This window comes from Ostrinia furnacalis, unplaced genomic scaffold (genome assembly GCF_004193835.3).
Source record: "Ostrinia furnacalis isolate ACB-3 unplaced genomic scaffold, ASM419383v2 OfSCF0375, whole genome shotgun sequence".
Lineage (NCBI taxonomy): Eukaryota > Metazoa > Arthropoda > Insecta > Lepidoptera > Crambidae > Ostrinia > Ostrinia furnacalis.
In genome coordinates, this window is record NW_021130614.1 from 377,084 (window position 1) to 400,790 (window position 23,707).

The window sequence follows — 23,707 nt, forward strand, 5'->3', positions numbered from 1 at the left end:
TTCCATTATTATTGAACTTTGTAATTTTTAAATATTAAAATCTTGATTCTACATCATCATCATTTCAGTCATATGGATTCATCATTTCAGGATGTCCACTGCTGAACATAGGGCCTCCTGAAATGATTTCCACAAGGGCCTGCATATACGAGTACATCGCCTTCTTGCTACCTTTATGAAGTCGTCGGTCCACCTTGTGAAAATCTGGATTATTCAAAGAAAGTTTGGTTGAAATAGAATGGCAACTTACTGCAGCTATACCTACCTAATTTGCAAAGATTCCTTGTATTTAGAACGCATCTTATAGTATTTTTAGGTGTAGTATTTTAGGTGAGATGATGAGAATGGTGAATGGCTTAAGTATATTTAAGCTTATGCTTAAAAAAGAACTGTTACGTCAAACTTTCGGATAAAAATATCCGACCTCTGTACAAACATCCCTAGTCCATTTTACTTACATTTACGTACGTCGTAGAAGCTACTACATTGTAAGACGATTAGCAGTAATTGAAAGTAGGTTTCAAAAGAATGCACCTTGACCATTGCTTGGTAGCTTCAATTGACATCTTGAATGTAGCGTACAAAGGGAGCAATGGATGCATGGTAGATATTTTGCGTCTTGTTTGTTACAAATGTCCAACAATTGGTAGAATTAGGGCCGTGTGGTTTATTTTGCACTCGGTTTGGAGTTGTCCTCTTATTGTTGTTGTGTACGATAGAATGTCAACTGCTTTTGGCCTTTATCTCAAATGCAATAAGGAACATAACTTTTTTAATGTGTGCTAGAATTTTCTCGAGTGGTGCAAGTTTACTTTTGCATGGACAGATAACATTGTTATGTGTTCGTTTATGTATTTGTATCGGTTAAATATGTATCTTTAAACTATTACGTTAAAGTTGGTTTCTACTATAATAGTTACCTATGTATGTATCTTAAGTAGGTTTTGATTATGCGTTAGTACTTTGGTATGGTAGGTCAGAGTAGGTCAGTTATTAAAGGGAAATTTTAAGTCACTTAACATGACCTAACCCATCTCCCCAACCCATCTGGCCAACGTGGGGAGTGTAGGCCAAATCCTCCATTTGCTTCTGGTAAATTAGAGGGTCGTGCTTCAGTAGTGGAAACAATGACCTGATGATGGTGAACATGCCTTAAATATAGTTACTCTTCGGCACAAAATATCAAATCAAAGTTCGCCGCATGGAAATTGATTTCTTGGAAAGAAATTCAATTACATTTAGTATTTAGAAGATAATATTAAAACGAACTAAGAACCGGCCCATGCCGTGGGAGGTCTTTGTCCAGCGGTCAACAACATTAAACTGAAACGATGAAGTAATAGCTACACTAGTAGGTATTGATATTACAAGAAATTAACTGCACTTTGCAAGGGTAGTTGAACTTTAACTTCAAACTCCTCCTATGTTCTTCTGATTAATTTCGTCGCGAGTCCAATGACAGTTTCATTTTCCTCCGGGACAAACTTGACCTTCACTGGTTGGGTTTTTATTGGCGGTCATGATAGATATGATAGATAATTCATTACCGTATGCGTATACATATACAGGGTGCCCCAAAAAGTAGTGTCAAGCGGAAGGCCAGAGATAGAGCATCACTAGGGCTACGCAAATCACCGTGACTTTTGATAGTTTTCGAGTTACAATTTATTTTTTACAACATAGAGGATTTTAGTTTACATTCGTGTTATGAATGTAAATACTTCTGAATCAGGGAGGCCTAGTATTAATCTAATAATAATAAAAAAATCAGGCATGTAACTGTAGTCTGTACTTTTCGCGCCACAGTAACCAAAAAAGTGCCTAAGCACAAATTTAAAGCAATCATAACTCGATAACTATCAAAAATCGCGGAACATATTACATGGGGTGATTTGGATAGCCCTAGTGATGTTCTACCTCTGGTCTTCGGCTTGACACTACATTTTGGGACACCCTGTATAATATGTAAGTATACGCGCATGCTGTAAAGGCTATACAACTTTACAGCAGTGGGAACGAGAGGTGGGAATAGTCCCGTAAGTAAGTAATTACTTTATTGCGTAATATGTTTGTAATCAAACATCCGCCATGACAAATCTTTTACTTCCAAAAAGGAAGTACCTAACTACTGATACTACATACAAGCTGAAAAATTCATGAATCATATCACTATTCTAAGGAATCGTATGAAAAACAAACTTATCTACGTGATACCGTAGGTACTACCTTCTTATCGATTTCGTAGTCGATCACAATGTTCTTTATTTGTAAAGAAAATACCTGTTTGAGCTAAGTAAATTCCATTGCTATAAGTAATCTAAAGGTCCCATGCAGTCCGCGGTAAAAGCAAATGTAGCAACAATGTTTGAAGTTGAAAGATACTGTTGTGTCCTAATTTAGCACTAAAATTCATAAAGCGTTTTAAATAAATATGACTCGCAAATAGGCAGTTTTGTCAAAATTACATTTAATAAATAAATCCGCCGCAAAATATTACTTTATAAAATTACCTACTTTTGGATAACCATTGATAACCTTTTGGACAAAAACATACTTACAAGAATACTAGGTATTTAAGTGATAACAATTAAGACGAAACAAACTGCTTTAATCGTCATTAGTAATAAACCAACTGTCGTTCAAATTGTACACTCTCCGACTCGTTGAAGTACGAAGTAGCACCTCAAAAACAGAGCAAGTAAATTCATATAGGGCTACGTGGATTAGGACAGAGAATTTGGCGCACCTAACGTTCCTATTTATTATCTTATCATATCTCTAGCTGATAACACCATTATCAATGAGCACACAAAGCACCTCACTCCAGTCGACCACTACAATTGCGAGGCACCTGTTGTTGCAGAAAAAACTGATAACGGAACTAAAGAAAATGATGTGATGAAAGATAAAAAAATCGATTGAACAATGGGTGTTAAAGTTTTAGTTTTAGCCGCGTTTCTAGTTATAAGTGCAAGTGTATACGCTCAGGACGTAGACAATGTGACAGACAGAACTGTTGATGAATTATTATTAGATGTGGACCCAAAATTAGAAGTTACACCACCGACGGAGGAATTGCCGCAGCCAAATGATGAAGTGCCTGAAGAATCGGCAGTTGAAGTTATAGCAGATGTTCCGGCGGCTGATTTGGAGATCCGAAGTGGGAAGTACCAGCTCAACGATGGATTGGTGGGAGAGGAGCCAGTGGAACTGGAAGCGGTGGCCAATGTCGAACCGGATCCAAATGCTGAGCAGAGTGAGAGGCAACTCCTATACTCACCTGACTCTACAATGAACACCAATTATAATAACGAATACGGTAAGTCCATAATCATTTCACGACAAAACCCAGCATTGATAATAACAATCCAAAGACAAAACCATTCGATCATTGGATTCTAAAGAGTTATCAGAGTGATATCGCTGATAAACAATGGTGGAAGGCGCCATTTTGTCAAAATTGCGATACCATTGTCCAATGACTATTATACGTACTTCCAAAGCAAAGTATCACTTAGTGGGATAAAAGAGATTTTTCCAATGAAGGTCATGTTGGTCCTTCGAAACAGCTTTATGGCGGTAGATATGATGACGGGCGTGGCAATTATACAGCCACTATTATGAGTCACGCCCTTGTCAATGTAAGTACATTTTAGGAACATTTTGCCTGATCATAACCTTCCATCAGATGAGACGTATGGCAAGGGCTTCTCCGTAAAGGGGAAAAAATACATAACAATTATCTTTTACACCACATTGTTCAATCATACAAAAGCATGATGGCTCCAAAATAAATTGTATCCTTAAAATGTATCATGAAAGGCAGAAACGACATGTCTGATGAAGTAAACGATCCCTCCGCTTAGATTTTTCAGCCTAGCCTTTAGATTTTAGAATCTTTTCGAGTGTATAGTATAATTACATGCATGGTACCTAATTGGCGTGTACTTTACAGCATTCAGCGTAAATCTTGTGACTTAACAAGCTTGAGCTGTGTGTGTCATTAAGTACACATTTAACATCCACGTTCATTGACATAGCTTCATTAGTGTTTTGTTTTACTATAAAGTTCTCAAAACTCTGGTGGATGTTTTGTCAGTCTCCGAAAAGTAACATTCGTTTTATTTTGGTAGGTCCTTTGAAACTTCATAGCGATGTTTACCAATGCACTACATAAGTAATTGTCCACATGCATTTACAAATTGAACAACATTACCTTGGAGTCTTTTACTGGCTACTCTATGGGTACTGGGTACTGGTACATTGGACAAAAACAATACTGAAAGTCATGTCTGTGTTTAAAATTAAACATTTCATTCTGAACCGATCCAATTACATCTTGATGGCAATTGGTAAAAGGTCTGTAACAAATTAATGTATTTCAATAAAGTAATAACAAGAACAATTCAAAAATTTCTTTGTGTTACACTAGTGAAGATTTTACATACTATGTTATTGTTAATCAAAATAAATATAAAACTCAAAGGTGACTGACATAGTCCAAACAACTGGACGGATCGGGCTGAAATTTGGCATGCAGGTAGATGTTATGACGTAGGCATCCGCTATAAAAGGATTTTACAAAACTCCACCCCTAAGAGGGGTAAAGTCGCGGGCGGCCGCTAGTTCTGAAATAAACCTTATAACAATGACGGGTACACTATCATAATTGAGGTTATTTTTCGCGGCTCGGATGCTTATCGCCCTTATCAGTGATAAGGGCCGCACCTTAGCGCCCGTTGAACTAATTACTTCAACAGTTTAACATGGCCAACTGATATTTAACAGGCACGCGACGTTATAAATTAACAAACGAACTGAAAAATAGAGCATTGTAGATTAAATACTGAGTCTACCATTAATTTCACATTTATTTTTGGCACGAAGAAAATTCGATTGTTCATAGAATAGTGAATAGGCACTTTCAGGGCAGACAGATAATTATGTACTTAAACCATCCTAGACTGCATCTCACTTTACACTTAACATCAGGTGCGATTGCAGTCAAATACCTGCATTGTTTAGCATAAAAAACTGAAACTTAAAATTCTTATCTGAAAAGTTTGCAATTTATCCCAGACTAAACACATTGAACTTAAACATTTATCATCATCATCATCATGTCATTTAGTCTCCACTGCAGGAGGATGACCTTTGTAATTTACCAGAGGCAAAAGGAATTATTATTCATTAGTTACAGTTGCAATGCATTCCTAAAACTAGCGTTTACTTTTACGTCGCACTTAGTAAAATACCATAAATCATAGCAAAATCACTGTAATGTTTTCATGAACCCTCAACTGTAATGTTTTCATTAAAATCTGTACCGCATTTGGGTGAATATCAACAAACTCGTTTTTTGCCTAATTCCGGGGGCGAATTTTAATTTCCACTTTCCAAAACTTTTTTGTGGCAGAAATAATAGTAAATAACTTGTATTATTCAATGATATGGTAGAGATCAAAATATTATTAATACTTCTCGAGATATGTCAATTTGAAATTATCAAGAGCCACCGAAATTGTATTTGAGCCACCGGAATTAAGAACCAATCCACCGAAATTTATTTATACAGCGGACTTCGGAATGCTACGGATGATTGTCTCAAATTACTTATTTATTTGTAATCAATTAAGTATTATTATCCAGTAAAGATGTTTATAATTAAAAACAATATTCAGGCCTGTGTTGTGACCCTAAAAAAGCATCAAATCTTCCCACGTGAGTCGTAATAGCCGACTAAGGAATCAAAATACTGGAGGGTGGGCTGCAGCGCCTGCAGCATCTTTCCGGGTATTATACTACCATACTGGAACTACCAACCAGCCTGCTAAGCATGGTGATAACGGCAAAATTCCTCCATAGAGAACAAATCCAAAACTTTCTGGCTCTAGCCGCCAACAGCCCCGTTACTCTAGAGTCATCACAAAGACATCATACATGACCCTCAAACCCAGAAACCAACTCTAGTCCCGGGAGGGCGACCAACTGCCCCAGGTTGGTGTTAGGTTTATCCCAACTAATATTATAAATGCGAAAGTAACTCTGTCTGTCTGTCTGTCTGTCTGTCTGTCTGTCTGTTACGCTTTCCCGCTTAAACCTCGCAACCGATTTTGATGAAATTTGGCATAGAGATAGTTTGAGTCCCGGGAAAGAACATAGGATAGTTTTTATCCCGGTTTTTGAAACAGGGACGCGCGCGATAAAGTTTTTCTGTGACAGACATAATTCCACGCGGGCGAAGCCGCGGGCGGAAAGCTAGTCTTCCATAAGTAAAAATATTGGTCCAGGCTAGCCAAGTTTTCATGATGGTATCATACCTATCCTATACTCAGAATTACGCAACTAATTATTCGCTAAAGACCATGCGAACTGGAGATTAAGTATGAAGATATTTCTAGATCTATACCAGCTACTGAACTAACACATTACATATTTGTGACAGGGTAATTTAACGGAAAACTATGCAAACCTAGCGACAATGAGCTAGATGAAAGTAGTACAATTAAGAAACGGAGGACTAAATCCAGCCAGAAGAACTCTACGTCTCTCAAAGCTTCTTTGGAGAAGTAAGAGAGTGTCGAAATTGAGCCACTGTAATTGCTTTTTTTCGTGGGACAGTTTTGAAAGGCTATTTAAAACACTTAAAACATGAAATATCACATTTCTTTCCTATCATTTGGAAGTCTTATTTAATGTATTTTATGGCTATACTATTTTTAAATTACTAGAATCCCCGAGAAAGAAGGAATAACACAATTTATGAGTAGAAATAGAGTTAGGACGCGCCACCGCTTCTTTGAAAAATTTTTTAGTACATAAAATAACTACCTATTGTCCTGAAGACTTTGCTATCGTGTAAAACGCTGTATAAACTATATACAGAAAAAAAATCATCGCTCTAGTTACATTTCTCCCATCGATTCTCAGCTCCGCCGCGTAAAAAACGTGTTTGGGATATTCACCCATTTACATTTTGGCGCCCAACTTGGTAGTAAAGTCAATTTTCATTGGAAACAGTTGAGTTATTACTGATTTCAGCAGACTAGAGATGTTGCAATGTTTACAATAAGTGAGTTTATTTCGTGATTCGTGAGTCACTAAATACTACAATAGTGTTGTTAAAACACTTTGTATTTATGTTAAGAAACGATAGCAGATCAGATACTATTAATTGCTACTACCTACTGAATATTAGATTCATTGGTTTTCTGCAGACTCTTAATGCATTTAAACTCACTCAGAATGTTGGTCGCTATCTGACACCTACGAAGATTCATTGTTTTAATAAGTTTACTAGAATTTATCGAACTAAAGAACTAGGTAATATACATTTACTGCATACATTTTGCAGCATAATGTATAACTCCCAAACTTTTATGTAGGTACTAATAAGTAAACATATTAATCCCATCAAAAACAATACTTGTCAAAAAAACCAAGTCTCGCAACTCAGTTGTTCTACGGTAAAAAGTTGTGAGATCCATGTAATACCAAGTCCAGGCCAGGAAATCTTTAACGTTTTACATAAATTATTGACTTGGCCATCGCACTAAATAATTTAATTTACTCGTGTTTTCATGTGATGGCCAAGTCAATATATTTATGTAAATCGTTAAAGATTTCCTGGCCTGGACTTGGTATTACATGGATCTCACAACTTTTTACCGTAGAACAACTGAGTTGCGAGACTTGGTTTTTTTGACAAGTATTGTTTTTGATGGGATCTCATTTCTTTTTGTATTTTGTAGACAGCAGTTATGTATCTAGAAAACTGGACCGAAATTGAAAAATTTTACTCGACTTGGCGGTTGCACTACCGTGCCCCCAAATATTTTAGTTTTTCCTTGATTCATACACCAAACACTACTTATATTCCAAATTTGAAGCTTCTAGGTCTGCTAGAAGTGCCTTAGAGTTTTGATGATCGGTGAGTCAGTGAGTGAGTCAGTGAGTGAGTGAGTCAGTCAGTGAGTGACAAAATTAAGTAACTTTGACCCGTTATAATTCTTAAACTACTGGTTCAAATTGAATGAAATTTTAAATATACCGTGTCTTTACAATGCCTGCATAGCTAATGAAAATTCAGCCTTCTAGTTTTATCCACAACGAATTTACAGGCGGTCGAAAATGGTCTTAATTGCTTCGAAAAAAGGATGGTACGGCCGTGCCGCTTTTTTGCTCGACTTGGTGGGGGCACTGCCGTGCCCCCAGATAATGAAGTTCACCATAAAATGAAATTGTATGATTCAGAATGTGAAGCACGCACTGTTTGCCTTAGATAATGATGATACTACTTATGTCGGATGATTAATAAAAGGTTTCAACATTCCTACAGACCTACTCACGTAAGCTGTGTTATATTTATTTTACATTGTACCTACAGTATTTTATTTTTACGTTCTGAGTAATTATTACGCTGAAAATGCTGAAAAAGGAACTAAGTAAACTTCTGTAAAACACTCTTTACTCTGACGTAGATTATCTTCTTATGAATCATCATATTCATCACCATCATCATCATAGTACACGCACATTTTAATTACACCGTACTCTCAAAGGTCGTCTGGCAAATAAGGCTCTATTTATGCTATTGTGTTTTACTCAAGTAGGTAGGTACTTAGGTACTAAATATTTGTTTTACGTGCATTGAGTTGAAAAGTCTAAAAAAATACACTTTTAAGATTGGCCTATGATTTTGACCCAAAAACATTGTTCATGCCAGTGCTGCAGTGCCAAGATGAAGTCATGTTGATTGTTGACTGAAACGAGTTTGGCAATTGTCTTTGTTTGCTCTTTGATAACTGAAGAGCCCTTATCTGCTTTTAATTAATTACAGCAAGGTTTACGCACAAAACGAATATTTACAAGATTATGAAATAGGGGTCGCAAACCGGGATACCGAATTTCGAAAATACCGGAATACCGGGCCAAATTTAGGTCTAATTAATACCGGTATTCATTTCACAAAAACCGGGATTTTCGGTATTTTCGGTTTTAGTAAAATAAATAAAAAACAAATACAAATAGAAAAATTTACACGCCGTTTAATTCAAAATACGCGCGCGCGAGTTCGTTTTGAGTTGATTGAGTGATAGTCGACGTAAACTCCGCCGCCAACGTCCTGACACCTCTCATCGAAAACATCTGGATGGAAGAGGAACTACCAGACGACTGGAATAAGGGGCTTTTATTTACTGTGCCAAAGAAAGGGTACCTAAGCCAGTGTAGCAATTGAAAGGTATCACTTTGCTCTCGATACCGTCAAAGGTTTTCTGCAAGATTATCTTGGATAGGTTATCGGGAGCCGTTGAACCTCTTTTGCGTAGGGAACAGGCTGGCTTCCGCCCGAACCGCTCGTGCACCGACCAGATCAATACTTTGCGTATCATCTTGGAGCAAGCATCAGAATGGCAAAGGGACTTTGAAAAAGCCTTTGATACGCTAAAGTGAGCAAGCATATTATTATGGTCGAGACTCGCTGACATTGGTGTCCCGCCGAAAAATATCCATCTACTTAATGAAGGCCATCTTCAAGAAATATTCATGTACTGTCACTCACGACAGCCTCATCTCCGAAGACATCGAGGTGCATGCGGGCGTCCGGCAAGTCTGCCTACTTTCGCCGCTTCTCTTTCTGGTTGTCTTGGGTGGAAGAATCATGTGTCGTGCATATCAAAACCAACGGCGTGGAATAGAGTGCGGTATAATCGGAGTCTTAGAAGACTTAGATTATGCTGATGACCTCTGTTTGCTGAGCCACACGCATCACGATATGCAATCCAAAATTGATGACCTACATCGAGAGGCGGGCATCACGGGGCTCAAAATTAACTGCCGGAAGACCCAAGAGATGCGATCTGGAGTGAGGAATTGCACACCATTACGGATTGNTTAAATCCGTTCCAACGTTAAATCCGTTCTGCTCTATGGGTGTGAAAAGTCACCAAGGTCATCTCGCACCAGCTGTAGGTCTTCGTCAACCGCTGCCTTCGCCGAATTTTCGGCATATACTGGCCTGAGAAAATCTCCAACGTCGAGCTATTGGAACGCTGCCACGAAATTGCGATCGACCAGCAGATCAAGCGCCGCAAGTGAAACTGGATTGGCCACACTCTCCGAAGAGATCCCGATCACATCCCCAAGCAGGCTCTTGATTGGAACCCCCAAGGAAAACGCAAACGCGGTCGCCCCAAGCAAACTTGGCGGCGCACTGTGGCAGACGAGGCGGAGAAGATTGGCAAGACTTGGAGTGAGATAAACGCGAAGCTCAAGACCGAACGCGACGGAGGACTGTTGTGGACGCCCTCTGCCCCATCTAGGGGACATAGGACCTTAAGTCAAGTAAGTCAAGAGTGATAAAAGTTTAGATACTTTACTGTTTCTACGATCTCATTACAAGGCCTAAAAATTTAATTTAGATTTAATAATATTTAGATTACCTCTTTATAACTCAATTTGATTTGGACTGAATTTTGTTTTATTTAGAAGATAAATTAATTTAGCTTAGTACCTACTTACTATACCTCCGCAAACTAACTTTATTATACTAAATTTGCTAAATTAAGCTTAATCTCGGAAATATCGAAAATACCGGATTATCGGTATTCGTCTGGAGCCAATACCGAAAATACCGGTTTTGCTGAAATGATTCGGTATTGCGACCCCTATTATGAAACTTATGGCAGAACTCTCCAAGTGAAGTTGGAAAAATATTTGAAAGAATCATTGATGTTCAGCCCAAAATCCGTGGGATTTGTTCCATTCTCACTTAAGGAATACTGCAACGTACTCGTATTTAAACCCAAGTAGTGCACATTATGTAATTGAGGATGTCCGGAGAAAAGTATGTGGAAATATATTAATTATATTCCCCAACTCGTCTGGCCAGTGTGGAGAGTGTCTACGGCCTACGCAGTAGGCCTTTATTTGCCTGTAGTAAATTAGAGAGAAAGAGTCTTGTTCCTGGGGACACTACTTTTAAATGTCCTGATGACGACTATATTTTCTGTCTTCATAATTAATTCTATTTGAGATTTTATATTGGAAAGTTTGAAAACACGTCTGTCTCAGTTGGGACTTGGGCCGCTCGCTTATCTGTGACTGAACTAGGTATAATCTAAACTATGTAATATTGTATGTGTTGTTTATTTAAAACTTTCTCAACTAATGCCAAGTATTCAAATCATCGTCATGCCAATAAAGATACAAAAACTGGTCTAGTCTAGGTGATAAGGGTTTCTCAAAATTATTCATAGCTTTCGTAAAGTTCAATTATGAAGTAGGTAATTATCTCATACGTCACTCCATTTCAATGGAGCTAACAAATAAACGTAAAGTATAAATAATTTAATCATCGGTAGTTAGTTATAAAAGTTCCATTAAACAAAGAGGCCAAGTCAAGTTGCCTGACATCACCATACGAGGAATTACTGAGCTGTCCGATAGCTGGTAGATAAGCTATCAATACATATCACGTATCGTATCGAACATTGACGGTTTAATACATATTGTACCTGTAAAGGAATTTGAATAGGATTACAACTTGTTTGTTAGTATTGCAAAATTAAAATTATGGTCACTTTGTAGGCTCGAAAGAAAATAGAAAACATGGTAGATATTAATTTACGTAGACTTGAAACATTACTTGGGTCATTAATGTCTGACATCAGGATAGCAACCTCAGTTGTAACAACTCATTTAATAGGTATATAGAGGAAAAAGAAGAAATTAACCTAATAATGATATCGTAGACAAAACAATGCCTCATTCTCGTAAAGATGGAGTTACACTAAAATAAGTAAAGGTAAAAAGAGCAATAAAACATGTTACTTACTCGTCTACCTACTCGTAGGTACTCTGTACGATTTGCTGTACTCTGCGGTCAGGTCAAAGTAATCATACTTACTTACACTATGCGGGCTGCATTCGCTTTGATCTGATCGCAGACTGCTTCAAGTGTAACAAATCTTTGTACCTGTCTCTTACAGTCAAGAGATCATAATTGTATAATAAACACGTAAATTGTAATAACTTTCCAATGGTTTTCAGCACGCATCGACGGAAGAATACTCCCTGATATAACCTACCAGAACAATGGGCAGGCTTACATCATCACCGCCCAGCGTCTCCAGCAGATCAGGGCCAACTTCCTCTACTGGTTCTACGACCAGGGCGGCAGCGAGAACATCGGAGACTACCAGAGGGATATCCACACTTCTACCCCGCAGATCCATAAGAACTTCAACTTTCAGCTGCCGTTCTTTGGGTTCAGATTCAATTATACGAGGGTAAGTCACATTTTCACGAGAACAGGCTCAGCTTTATGTCACTAACTAAAAATGAGTAGCTTGAAATGGTAGAGTACCTAGGTAATCGTTTGAAAATAATAATATGGAGTAGGTAAATAATATGGTAAGGATTTTCTATCATACATTTTAATGGTGAAAAAGTCTTAAACAGTAAATAATGAAGGCCATATTCTAACTTGATAAAAAAATTGCCTAGGAAATGTTAATTTTTGCACTTTCATTTTATATCATTCATTTTCTGTTCCAGCTCTCCATGAATGGGTACATCTACTTCAGCGATCCCCCAGACCATTACACCTACCCTCTCTCCTTCCCCATGCGGGACTGGCCGAAAGTCAACGATCCTTCCTTCATCGGTATCTTCTTCAGCAAGTGCCGTATCGGCAGCATCAGACCCACCGACATTGACCAGAGAAGAGCTGGCGTTTACTTCAGATTGGACAGGGACTTACAGGTACGATAAATAGCATGTATGGAGTGTTAGAGCCACATCATACCATGCGTTGCGGCGCCGCACGGCAAAGATTCCACCATAAATTGCCGCACCGCTTGGCTCGAGTACCTGCCACAAATATTTCTATGTAAGACGTACCGCAGCTTTAACGCATCGTGTGCTTTGGCTCTTAGTTCTTTCTTTTGTGCACACAATAATAAACTCTATTCATTTTGATTTAACGCATTGTTTTCTGTAGACTCGTAGAGACCAGCTTGGCGTAGAAATGCGCGAACGCATCACCTGGGACATCCGTGAAGGTGTCATTGGCGCTGAGAACTTCTTCCCGAAACATGCTATCACGATAACTTGGAAGAACATGTCTTTTGCTGGAGGAATTGACAACTCTCTCTTTGTGGTAAGCATTATTACCTAACTCAGCAGTTACTGCTGGTATGGCAGCTATGACCAAAAATTAACCATTTTGATGAGACAAAATTCATAAACCAATGTTTGTTTGCAGACTAACACGTTCCAAATGGTACTGGCGACAGACGAAGTGTTCACATACGCGATCTTTAACTATCTTGAAATCAACTGGAGTTCTCACACAGAAGCTGGTGGTGATACCACCACAGGTGAAGGAGGAGTGCCGGCTTATGTAAGAAATAACAAACTATTATTCTACCCAAAGATTACTTGTGACTATAACAGAATTCGATGATAATCCATCTATTTTCTTTTCTTGTAGATTGGTTTCAACGCCGGTAACGCCACCCGAAGCTATGAATACAAACCATACTCTCAAGAGTCTGTACTCCGTGATTTGACTGGAAGAGGATGGGCTAATGGTTTCCCTGGTCGACATATATTTAGAATAGACGAAAATATACTTATGGGAACCTGTAACAAAGACATTGGTAAGTATCTCACCTGCATTCACTATAACTTGTAGGAACTTTCAAATAAGATATCTAACCATTATTTTATCTTATAGACGGCGCAAACCTTCCTCTGATGTTTGCCCCCGAAAGTGGTAACATGTTGGGAGGCACTGTGGTGAACATCACCGGCCCTTGTTTCAACCCCAACGACCGAATCACTTGCCGTTTCGATACTGAAGCCGTGGTGGGTGTCGTCGTGGACGTCAATCGAGCTATTTGCGTACAGCCTCGGTTTTACCACAATGGTTATGCCAGGTTTGAAGTCGCCATCAACAACGAGCCCTTCAAATGGAAGGGACGCTTCTTTGTAGGTAAGGAAAGATATATTTGTTTAACTATTCTAAGGTCAAATTCGTAGTCTACCTAATTCTCATTACTATCGTCTTGTCACCATTCTCATAAAACTTAAAATTACAGAAACCCCTGCAACAGCAACTGAAAGAATCTACTTCCCTGACAACGCGATCCACCAGAGGAACCCACCAGAAATCAAAATAACATGGAACCGTTTCAATTTGACGACCAACTTGAACGTCCAGCTTCAAATCAGTTTATGGGGCTACAAAGAAGTCACCATCAGACCTCAAATGGAGTTCATCGATATCATAGAAATGGGTGTGGCAAATACTGGGGAGTACATTATCAACCCACAGAATTTCAGGAATAGGGATAATCTGATGCACAACGACATGCAATTCGGTTTTCTGCAAATCAATTTGACAACTCCTGAGATATACAAAGGCGTTCAAGTTTCACCGTAAGTGACCATTTTAATTTAGGCTACATCCTAGGTATATCAAATTCATTAGTTTGTTAATTGAGTCAAGATTGTCTTATTAATATTGCAGAATTCTCTGGAGTCGACCAATCCCTCTAGCCTGGTACTTCGGCCCTCAATGGGAGCGTCTCCACGGAACCCGCTGGCCTCAAACCATGTGCAACAACTGGCTCCGAAACGATCGTTTCCTCAAGAACTTTGCTGCTCAAATCTGGGTGTGCCCCTGTACTCTGGAACATGCTTTGCTGGACAAAGGTCGTTTCCTACCAGATCTTGATTGTGACAAAGACACCAACCCAACTTGTAGATATCACTGGGGAGGTGTACATTGCGTCAGGAGTGGAGCGCCAAGGTTAAAACTTATGCCGATAATTTCAAATTAACTATAATTTTCATATTAAATTCCTTTTAAATACCGAGTATATCTAATGACTTTTTCCAGTGCTGAAGGGTCAGGTCAACAGTGCTGCTACGATAAGAACGGCTTCCTCATGCTTTCATACGATCAAATGTGGGGATCTAGACCTCACAGGTCACACGACTTCGGATTTACTCCTTACAATGAAGCCAACAAGGTAGGGGTCTTATAATTCTGATCTACTTATTGTATAAACATGATGTACCCTAACCTTGAACTATACGTGTTAATTTTTCAATACTACGAAATTTTCAGGTACCATCACTGTCCCATTGGTTCCACGATATGATTCCATTCTACCAATGTTGTTCATGGCAAGAAGAACAGGCTGTTGGGTGTGAAACCTTCAGGTATGTTTGTTATCATTTAACATTTATGCAATGATACCTTCGATGTCAGAATTGTCTTGATGATTTCATTTTCTGTACAGATTCGAACGTCGTCCTTCCCAAGACTGTGTCGCATACCAATCTCCAGGAGTTGCAGGCATATTCGGAGACCCTCACATCGTCACTTTCGATGACCTTCAGTACACATTTAACGGCAAAGGTGTGCACCAAATATTGTACAGGAATCATGCAACAATTTCATATGAGCATTAGCTTGATCAATAACTTACCGTTATGTGTTTTTACCAGGTGAATACGTATTAGTGAGGACAGACGACCCTCAATTGAAACTGGACGTGCAAGGTAGATTCGAGCAGGTCGCGAGAAACATTCATGGCGTAGTCAATGCAACCCATCTTACTTCTATCGTAGCTGCATCTAACAACTCTGTTCCTATAGAAGTAAGTATCAAAATCACTTGGCAAGTTTATGTATAGGCACGTCTTCTGTTCTAGATGAAAACTAAATCAAACAATTCTATCAACAGGTCAGGTTACGGCCTCAGCATGCGCAATGGCGATACAGACTGGATGTGTTCGCTGATAATAAACGTGTCTACTTTGACAGGTCTGCTTTGAGGATTCAGTACTTCCCAGGTAAGTAATATTACTGTTATAAGTGCAACTGTAACCAATTTGACATCCATTTGCTCGATTGATTCTTCTCCGAATATGCTCTAAATTCTGAAATTATATTTTAGGTGTGACCGTGTACCAGCCTATGTACATCCTCAACCAGTCAGAAATCGTGATCATGTTTGCATCAGGCGCTGGAGTTGAGGTTGTAGAGAACAAGGGCTTCATGACTGCCAGGGTTTATCTACCCTGGACGTATATGGTAAGTTTTGGGAAATGATATCCCGGTAAGAGAGAAGAGAAAGAAAGAGAGAAGAAAGAGAAAGAGCCGGATAGACATAAAATCAATTTTCTCTATTGTAATGAATACCAATATCTATCTTACTGTCTACTTTCAGAACAAAACTCGAGGTTTATTCGGTAACTGGTCGCTAGATGTAAACGATGACTTCACGCGCCCCGACGGAATAGTGCAACCCATTGATCTCAACAACTTCCAATCGGCACACAGAGATTTCGCTCAACACTGTAAGTAACTAAAGCAATCATCATCTTCATCATAATTACAATCGTAAGACGTCCACTGCTGAACATAGGCCTCCCACAAAGTAGCGGGCCTGCGTAGGCCTTCATGTTACCTTTATTAGGTCGTCCACCTTGTGAGAGGACGTCCTACGCTGCGCTATCCGATACATGGCCTGAACTCTAGAACAGTGGGGCAATGAAATTAAAGAAATTAGTTAATTATTTTTTACTTTCATTCACGAACTGAAGGAATGACTGTATTTTTTCTAACGCATCTTCCTTTTTAGGGCAACTAACTGATCGGGAGCAACGAAATATAGGCGTAGCGTTATTCACAAGAGAATACGGTCGAACTGCGGCATACTTTAACGACAACACCTTCATACCGAACTTCATACGAGAGCCGGCGGACTTCTTGCCCACCAACCGGTCGCAGGATGTGGCAAGAGCAATAGACATCTGCCAGGACTCGTACCAGTGTCGATACGACTTCGGCATGACCCTGAATAGGGACATGGCGGAGTTCACGAAGAATTATCTGTCTTCGATTGTAAGTATTTATACGAATATTTTCTAGATTCTTAAGGTATTTGTTTTACAGTAAACCATGAATGCAAATAAGTTAAGAAAAATAAATCACACAACATTCAATTTGAAACGAAACAATGGAGTCTTTCCTGTTGAATTTTTATAATGTAAATTATAACTAACTACCTACACATAACTCAGGAATAATTCTCTGGAAATAGCAGTGTGTCATAAACGTTTAAAGTTATTAGTCGACGGTTACAATACAAGGCCTACAATGGAAAACCAGACAACCTGCATTTCATTTGTTTGTCGAACGTCATAGATGTATTTTATGTCCAAATAAGATTCTCAATGAAATTCTTTACCTATTAAAGTTATTAAGCGTCAAAACATTAAGTTACCCACTTAACCTGCCTACACATTGAATCGCGTGCCATCTCTGATGCGTCTTGTCTCTATTGTTCTTGTAATTATAATGCATCCAAGGTCTTTAATGCATGGGACAGTCATCCTTTTATGGATGCACTCAGTCATAGTTTGGTAGCCATAGCGAATGTTGAACTCGGGTTCATCGTGTATTTTATGCCAATGAAATAGCACTAATCTTGACGCCATTTACAGACGAATATAAAAGAAACGAATGCACGAAGAGTGATCAGTTGCGGCATTTTGGAAACTCCTCGGTTTGGGCGAAAGAGTAACTTCTTCTTCACTCCTGGTACTCGGGTAAGTTAGATCTAGGTTTATAATACATAGATTCAAAGTTAACGAACATTATCATTATCAATATTGGTTTTAAAGAAGGTAATACAAAATAGTTCCATTTATTAACCACATCAGTTTAATTTTATCAAAATTACGCAATTTGGTGTAATTTTTATTTTAAATTTAATTATTGCGGTATTTAAAACAATGGCAACTTCCCTATATAATTTTAGCCCCTAAGTACAGCACAATAAAGTCATCCACATAAAGTTGCAAGTATTTTCCTGTTCAAATTATTTGCCAATAATTATGTTTAATAAGGGTTTTTCCGTCATTTAGGTGAACTTCGAGTGTAACCAGGACTTCATTCTGGTCGGAGACAAGCGCAGGGTGTGCGAGGACAACGGCCGGTGGAACCTCCCCGACTATGGGTACACTGAGTGCTTACGTAAGTACCACATAATTTTCTTAGGAGTATCTTTTTTTTTCACTTCAAAATGTGCATAAAATCAAATCATCAGTAGTGAAATGCGCGTAAGAAGTTCTTTCTTTCTAGTCATCATAACACTAACCTACCACACAATGTTTTAATAGAACTTCTTCAACCTTTACTTAAGCATTTTTTTAAAATCCATTGGTAAATACAGTTTTTGTGATAGGTTGGTGTGTGTATTAAAAATATTAGTTGCTAAGATTCATGTTTCGATATCCAGGTAACCAAGAATTCTCTCAGCGCGCCCTATTTCTGACGTGGGGTGTGATAGTGGCAATCATTCTACCTTTGGCCCTCTTGCTCTGCCTCTCGTGGTTCTGGTGCTGGCACAAGCCGCGCTCCGAGGGCAAGGAGGGATTCAGCTTCCAGGACTACCCGCGATCCAAGTCCGCTTCACGGCTCAACCTTCGATCAGCTTCAATGGGAAATATAACCGACACTGCGAAATCCTCCACTTTACGCAGTCAAGACACAGACACCAAACCCAAATTACCCGAAACTCCCACGGAGGAAACTCCCATGAAACCAAGCATGCGGTCCGCTCCGCTACCCCCTGAACCTCAGGACGGGGACAGCTCAGGGCTTGGGTATGCCGACTCTAGTAAAAGCGACTCCGGCAAATCAGACAAGTCTTCCATTCCGAAAAAACGTCGCTACGATAAAACTTACCGAACCAACGAACCCTTACCAAATTTACCTGATGTAGAGTTCCCTGAAAAGCTCTGGGATCTCTCTGAAGAGGACCTGCTTTCGCTTACCTCTCCATCCGAATCTGAGTCTAATCGTGACTCTACTTTGACCCGTCCGGCCAAAGACATTGAATACGTGAGCAAACCTCGTCAGACTGGGCGTCATGCTCTTGCCAGTGACTCAGGCTATTCCACAAAGGATGGTTCTGAAGATCCCTATGGGAACAAATATGGGGGCACTTACAGTCCCATTCCCTCCCCAACTTATTCTGAGATTTACTCTCCTGCCGTGAGTCCGACTTCTGATATCAGTCCGAGGAGCACATTCAATAACCCGGGTCTACCAGAGGCCCCCAAGAGTGCCCCTGCTGACGAGATAAAAACGTTCACTCTTCCTCCAGTCCGTGGAAAATCAGTGGAGACTTTAATAGATCCTCCAGTTGCTGAAATGCCGACCTTCAGCAGTCGCTCTACAATGGTGTAGTCCTAGCCCTTGAAGCTAGATAGTTTCTATTACTTAGGACTGTGTAGTTCTGATCAGTTACCACCGTAAATAAAACGTAGACTGTACTTAATATAATCACTGCCCTTGAAATGACAAGCCGTGGGAGTTTTGCGGGGCTCAATCTATAGTATTACATAAGTATTGATTTTAGATGCACAATTATATTTTTTGCACATAATTATTTAGAAGTTAGATTATAGTTTTTTTGTATTTCCCATTGTTGTTTGTGTAATTGTAATTTATGTATTGTTTTATTTCTCGATTAAAAATATAAAAACTTTACGTGATGTCACCGTAAGAGGAAATTTCTGTTCCCAAAGGTAGAATGACCCCCTATTCACGTTTTTAAATGTTCTTGATACTTTTCCATAAAGAAAGCAAGGAATAAAGTCCTCATACCCACAATTTGTGGAATAGAAATTTTCTCGGTCGCGTGATGAGTTTTATTACCTAATCTGAACGGAGGTTATTGCTTGCTTTCTTATCTTACGTACACAATAGAATTTAGGTCACATAAAGAGGTGAGTGTTGTATTTTTTTATTTGCTTTGTTTCATAGATTAGAGATAAATTCATGATAAACGCATCATATTCATTACTAGGGTTCCGTTATATTTTGTTACTAGATAAGTCTACCTACCTTTTATATCTATTTGAATGTAACTTGGTGTAACATAGCATAATCTGCATATCATACATAAAATTATAAAATATATTGTTGATATTCCTCAGTTTATTAAAAAATAGATCTATTATTCGTAGAGGGAAAACAAGAATTCGAATTTATCTGACAAACTCAGAAGATCCTAGAGTCCTAGAGCATTAAAGATATTTCCAGCAAGTGATAAAACGGGTCCGATTAATAAATAATAACCCATTTAAAATGACCATCATCTGAACAGGTAACCAGGAGTACTCTGCCCGCACCCTGGGCGCTACATGGGGCATTATCAGCGCCATCATGGTGCCCATCGTCATCGTGTTCATCTGCATCGGCTGGCGCATCCTCAAGAAGAGGAAACAGGACGAGAGCGAAGATGACAATGAGTTCATGACCATCAAGTGAGTACTGTCTTCATGTCAAGTTAATTATGACAATTCAGGATCGTTCGTTCGTTCGTTCGTTCGTTTCAGCCGAAAGACGTCCACTGCTGGACAAAGGCCTCCCCCAAGGATTTCCACAAAGACCGGTCCTGCGCCGCTTGCATCCAGGTACTTCCCGCGACCTTCACCAGATCGTCGGTCCACCTAGTGGGAGGCCTGCCCACAGGATTCAGGACAATTCAGGATCGAAAAGGACCTAATTAAGCCGTACCTCATACCTATCTATCAGTCGATCAGAGTGCCTAAGGTATATTAAGGTTCATGGGATATAACTGGTTGACATACCGATATACTGGAAGAACTATGCGGGAAATTGGCCAAGCCGCATCAAAGTGAACACTTGACAAGTTTCTTCTTTGTCGGTATGTGTGTACTTTCAGCAATAATACTTACATATTAATAGGAACCCCCTGGCGACCCTTTGGGTATGGAGCCCCAAAACTATCTTCTCCTCCTCTGTTGCAGGCAAGAATAGGGAATCCTATTAGAAGCGGCATCTAATTACATCCTATTACTTTTTCAGGAGCCGACCACTCGACCCGGACGAGTCGGTGAAGATTAACTCTGATGATGAGAGCATTCCTTACAAGAAGGACCTGCCTGAAGACAGCCCTGAGCCCACCGAACCGGTGCAAGTCACTGACAACAGCACCACCTATCCTTACCAATATGACCAGCCACAGTCTAGTACGCCCTTAGCCCAACAAACTCGGCAGTGGGACGGCCAAGACCAAGCTCTCCCGGGTCAGTCTGACCAGCAGTGGGATGGCTTGCCCCCTCCACCTCCTCAACCAGAGGACCAACAGTGGGCAGATGGGCAGAGACAACCCCTGAATCAGAATCAGGCAAGGCAGTGGCAGGGAGAGACGGAAATAAATTAGAATAGTTTTAGAAGCACTGCATGCATGATGATGCAGTGATTGATTAGCCCACTGAAAGATTCAAATAATGTTTATAATTTACAAAATAATGTTTAGTAAATAAAATAAAGACCACATATTAAGTAGGTACATAATTATCATGTGAGTAACATAAGCGCACAAGAAAATAGTACAAAATTTTACATTACAAATGTATTGAAGCATTTTGACATTCTTTTGAGTCTTACTAATTTAATATTACTTATAAGTGATTTTGAATTAATATTTTTTCGGAATTTTATTTTAATTTGTTAGTGGTAAAAAATTTATATCTATTATTTTCCATAAATATAACTTAGAATCGCGAAGTTTACGAATTGACGGATGTGTAAGCTGCTCTACTAAAATGAGGACATTTTCCTCATATATTTTCTTTAATTTCATAGCCTATGAGATAAGTTAGCCCACTTACGATCACTATGACAACAGTAAGAGTCATTCGAAGACTAATATCTGAATGAGATGATTGTATACTTTGTAATTTTTTATAGAATTCTTACCGATAAGACAATACCTAATTTAAGTTATTGTAAGACGGCCTGCTGAGCTTTAGATTTTTGCCCCTTTTGACGTCAATGTATTCGATTATTTGTATCTTTTAAAAATTCACTAATCATGACAAATGAAATCCGAATAATTTCTATGATTTTGTACAGACAGATTACGTATTTATAATATTAAGTGCCATTACTTATTTATCTTACCAACGTATTTTACTACTTTTGTTACTTTGTCTTCTTATTATTAAGGTTTTGAGCTAATAAAGATTTAAAATACGTTTGTTAGTTTTTTTGTTGTGCCTTTAACTTATAGCAATAAATAGCGTGATAAAAACTTTATAATGTAATTAGGTACTAAGTTTAATTTAAAATCTATTCAAGCAATATCCTACGACCTACATGACATCACATAGCTAAATTGTTAAATCTTTACTTAGCTGCCAAGAAACTATCTGAAATAAAACTTTGTCAAATTAAAGCATAGCTTTAACAACGCCCAATTAAAGCAATTATAAATACTATCGCATTTCTAATTACTTCAAGATACCTATGCCTATGAACAATGGATTTTCGCTAAGGTAGGTGTTTCATTGATTGGAGACAAATTGATTAGATATGTCGCAGTCGGATTGTATAATCCGCCGTTTTACATTACCACTAGGCATTTTACATTACAGCTCTGTTTTGTAATACGGCGGTTCAACGTTTAGGCGGATTGTCATTGCGATACGTTCTTCAATACGGCGGCCCACGTTTAGCCGCATCGTACTACTATTTAGATTGTAGGGTGACCATACTTACAAAATAAAACAATGTTTAATGAAAATAAATTTTAATAAGAAATATTTCTTCTCACGATATTCTTTAGTGATTAAGTAAGAATGATTATCTTCGTTACTGTAAGTAGTTAATACTAAATTATATATTTGGCTTCAGTAATTTTTTTGTATGTTTATTATAAATCACAAGGACAGCCATCTCAAAACAAATAGACTTTTTTCGAAAGTTAATAATATAATAAAATATTTGGATTTAGTCATTTTTAAACATAATGAGTAATCACAAGGTACACACATCTTAAAATAAAAGATATCTCAAAATCTTCACCGGCCACTGTCATAATATCATACTTTTTGCACCAATAATATTGAGTAGGATTCCGCCGAACACCAGAATCCATAGCCACTTTAGCGGTTTTGATGTGGGCTATAACCTCCCGGCCACTGTCATAATATCATACTTTTTGCACCAATAATATTGAGTAGGATTCCGCCGAACACCAGAATCCATAGCCACTTTAGCGGTTTTGATGTGGGCTATAACCTCTCAAAACTCGGTCCCTTGTCCACGGTTTTCTGACTGTTCCACATTGTGAAGAATAGAAATTCTTCAATTGCAAGTTAAAATTGTTCTTAAACTCACTGTCGACACACATATTTATAACGTTTTCTTTATTAGATTCAGAAATAACACCGTAATTTAGCAACACATTTTCTGCATCCGACGCCATTGTTGTTGTTATGTCAGGCAGCGCCACGGTATTGAAAATGGGAACTAAAAACTGTCAAAGCGGCGGGTAATGACACGCTGTTTTACATTACGGCTAGCCGTATTGAAGAACGTTTGGCGCCGAATACATTCCGGCGGATTTTCATTCAGCCGTATTCAATCCGCCTAAACGTTGAACCGCCGTATTACAAAACAGAGCTGTAATGTAAAATGCCTAGTGGTAATGTAAAACGGCGGATTATACAATCCGACTGCGACAGATACATAAGCATAATTTCATTAAAAGTGTACGTACTTTATACCCATGCAGTTAATTTTAACGAACCTATTTAATTATTATGGTTTTCAAAACACGATCTTTGCTTGGACGTGTTTTTTA

The 23,707-nt window shown here is 38.7% G+C and overlaps 1 protein-coding gene and 1 long non-coding RNA gene across 3 annotated transcripts; one reads left to right on the top strand and one right to left on the bottom strand.

Moving 5' to 3' along the window:
* The first annotated feature begins 2,642 nt into the window (after positions 1 to 2,642).
* Positions 2,643 to 21,967, top strand: mesh (sushi domain containing 2 mesh). 2 transcript variants are annotated; one of them, XM_028317072.1, is made up of 22 exons: positions 2,643 to 3,319; positions 12,052 to 12,290; positions 12,559 to 12,765; positions 13,004 to 13,162; positions 13,268 to 13,405; positions 13,496 to 13,664; positions 13,742 to 13,999; positions 14,106 to 14,445; positions 14,537 to 14,818; positions 14,909 to 15,041; positions 15,140 to 15,234; positions 15,315 to 15,433; positions 15,523 to 15,674; positions 15,761 to 15,869; positions 15,974 to 16,110; positions 16,247 to 16,376; positions 16,661 to 16,923; positions 17,526 to 17,630; positions 17,949 to 18,057; positions 18,323 to 19,206; positions 20,206 to 20,357; positions 20,923 to 21,967. In XM_028317072.1, the coding sequence occupies exons 1-22, from the start codon at positions 2,926 to 2,928 to the stop codon at positions 21,278 to 21,280; spliced, it is 4,932 nt and encodes a 1,643-aa protein (XP_028172873.1). In that variant the 5' UTR covers positions 2,643 to 2,925; the 3' UTR covers positions 21,281 to 21,967. The 2 variants fall into 2 exon arrangements, with proteins under 2 accessions (XP_028172873.1, XP_028172865.1); XM_028317064.1 differs by lacking the exon at positions 18,323 to 19,206 and having other exon boundaries at positions 2,698 to 3,319; positions 20,198 to 20,357; positions 20,923 to 21,349.
* Positions 21,968 to 22,725: 758 nt separating this feature from the next.
* LOC114361795 (uncharacterized) lies at positions 22,726 to 23,432 on the bottom strand. The gene is made up of 2 exons (XR_003656625.1): positions 23,143 to 23,432; positions 22,726 to 23,032 (listed from the first exon to the last, which is right to left on the bottom strand). It is a non-coding gene; the product is annotated as an uncharacterized LOC114361795 (long non-coding RNA).
* Positions 23,433 to 23,707: the final 275 nt, after the last annotated feature.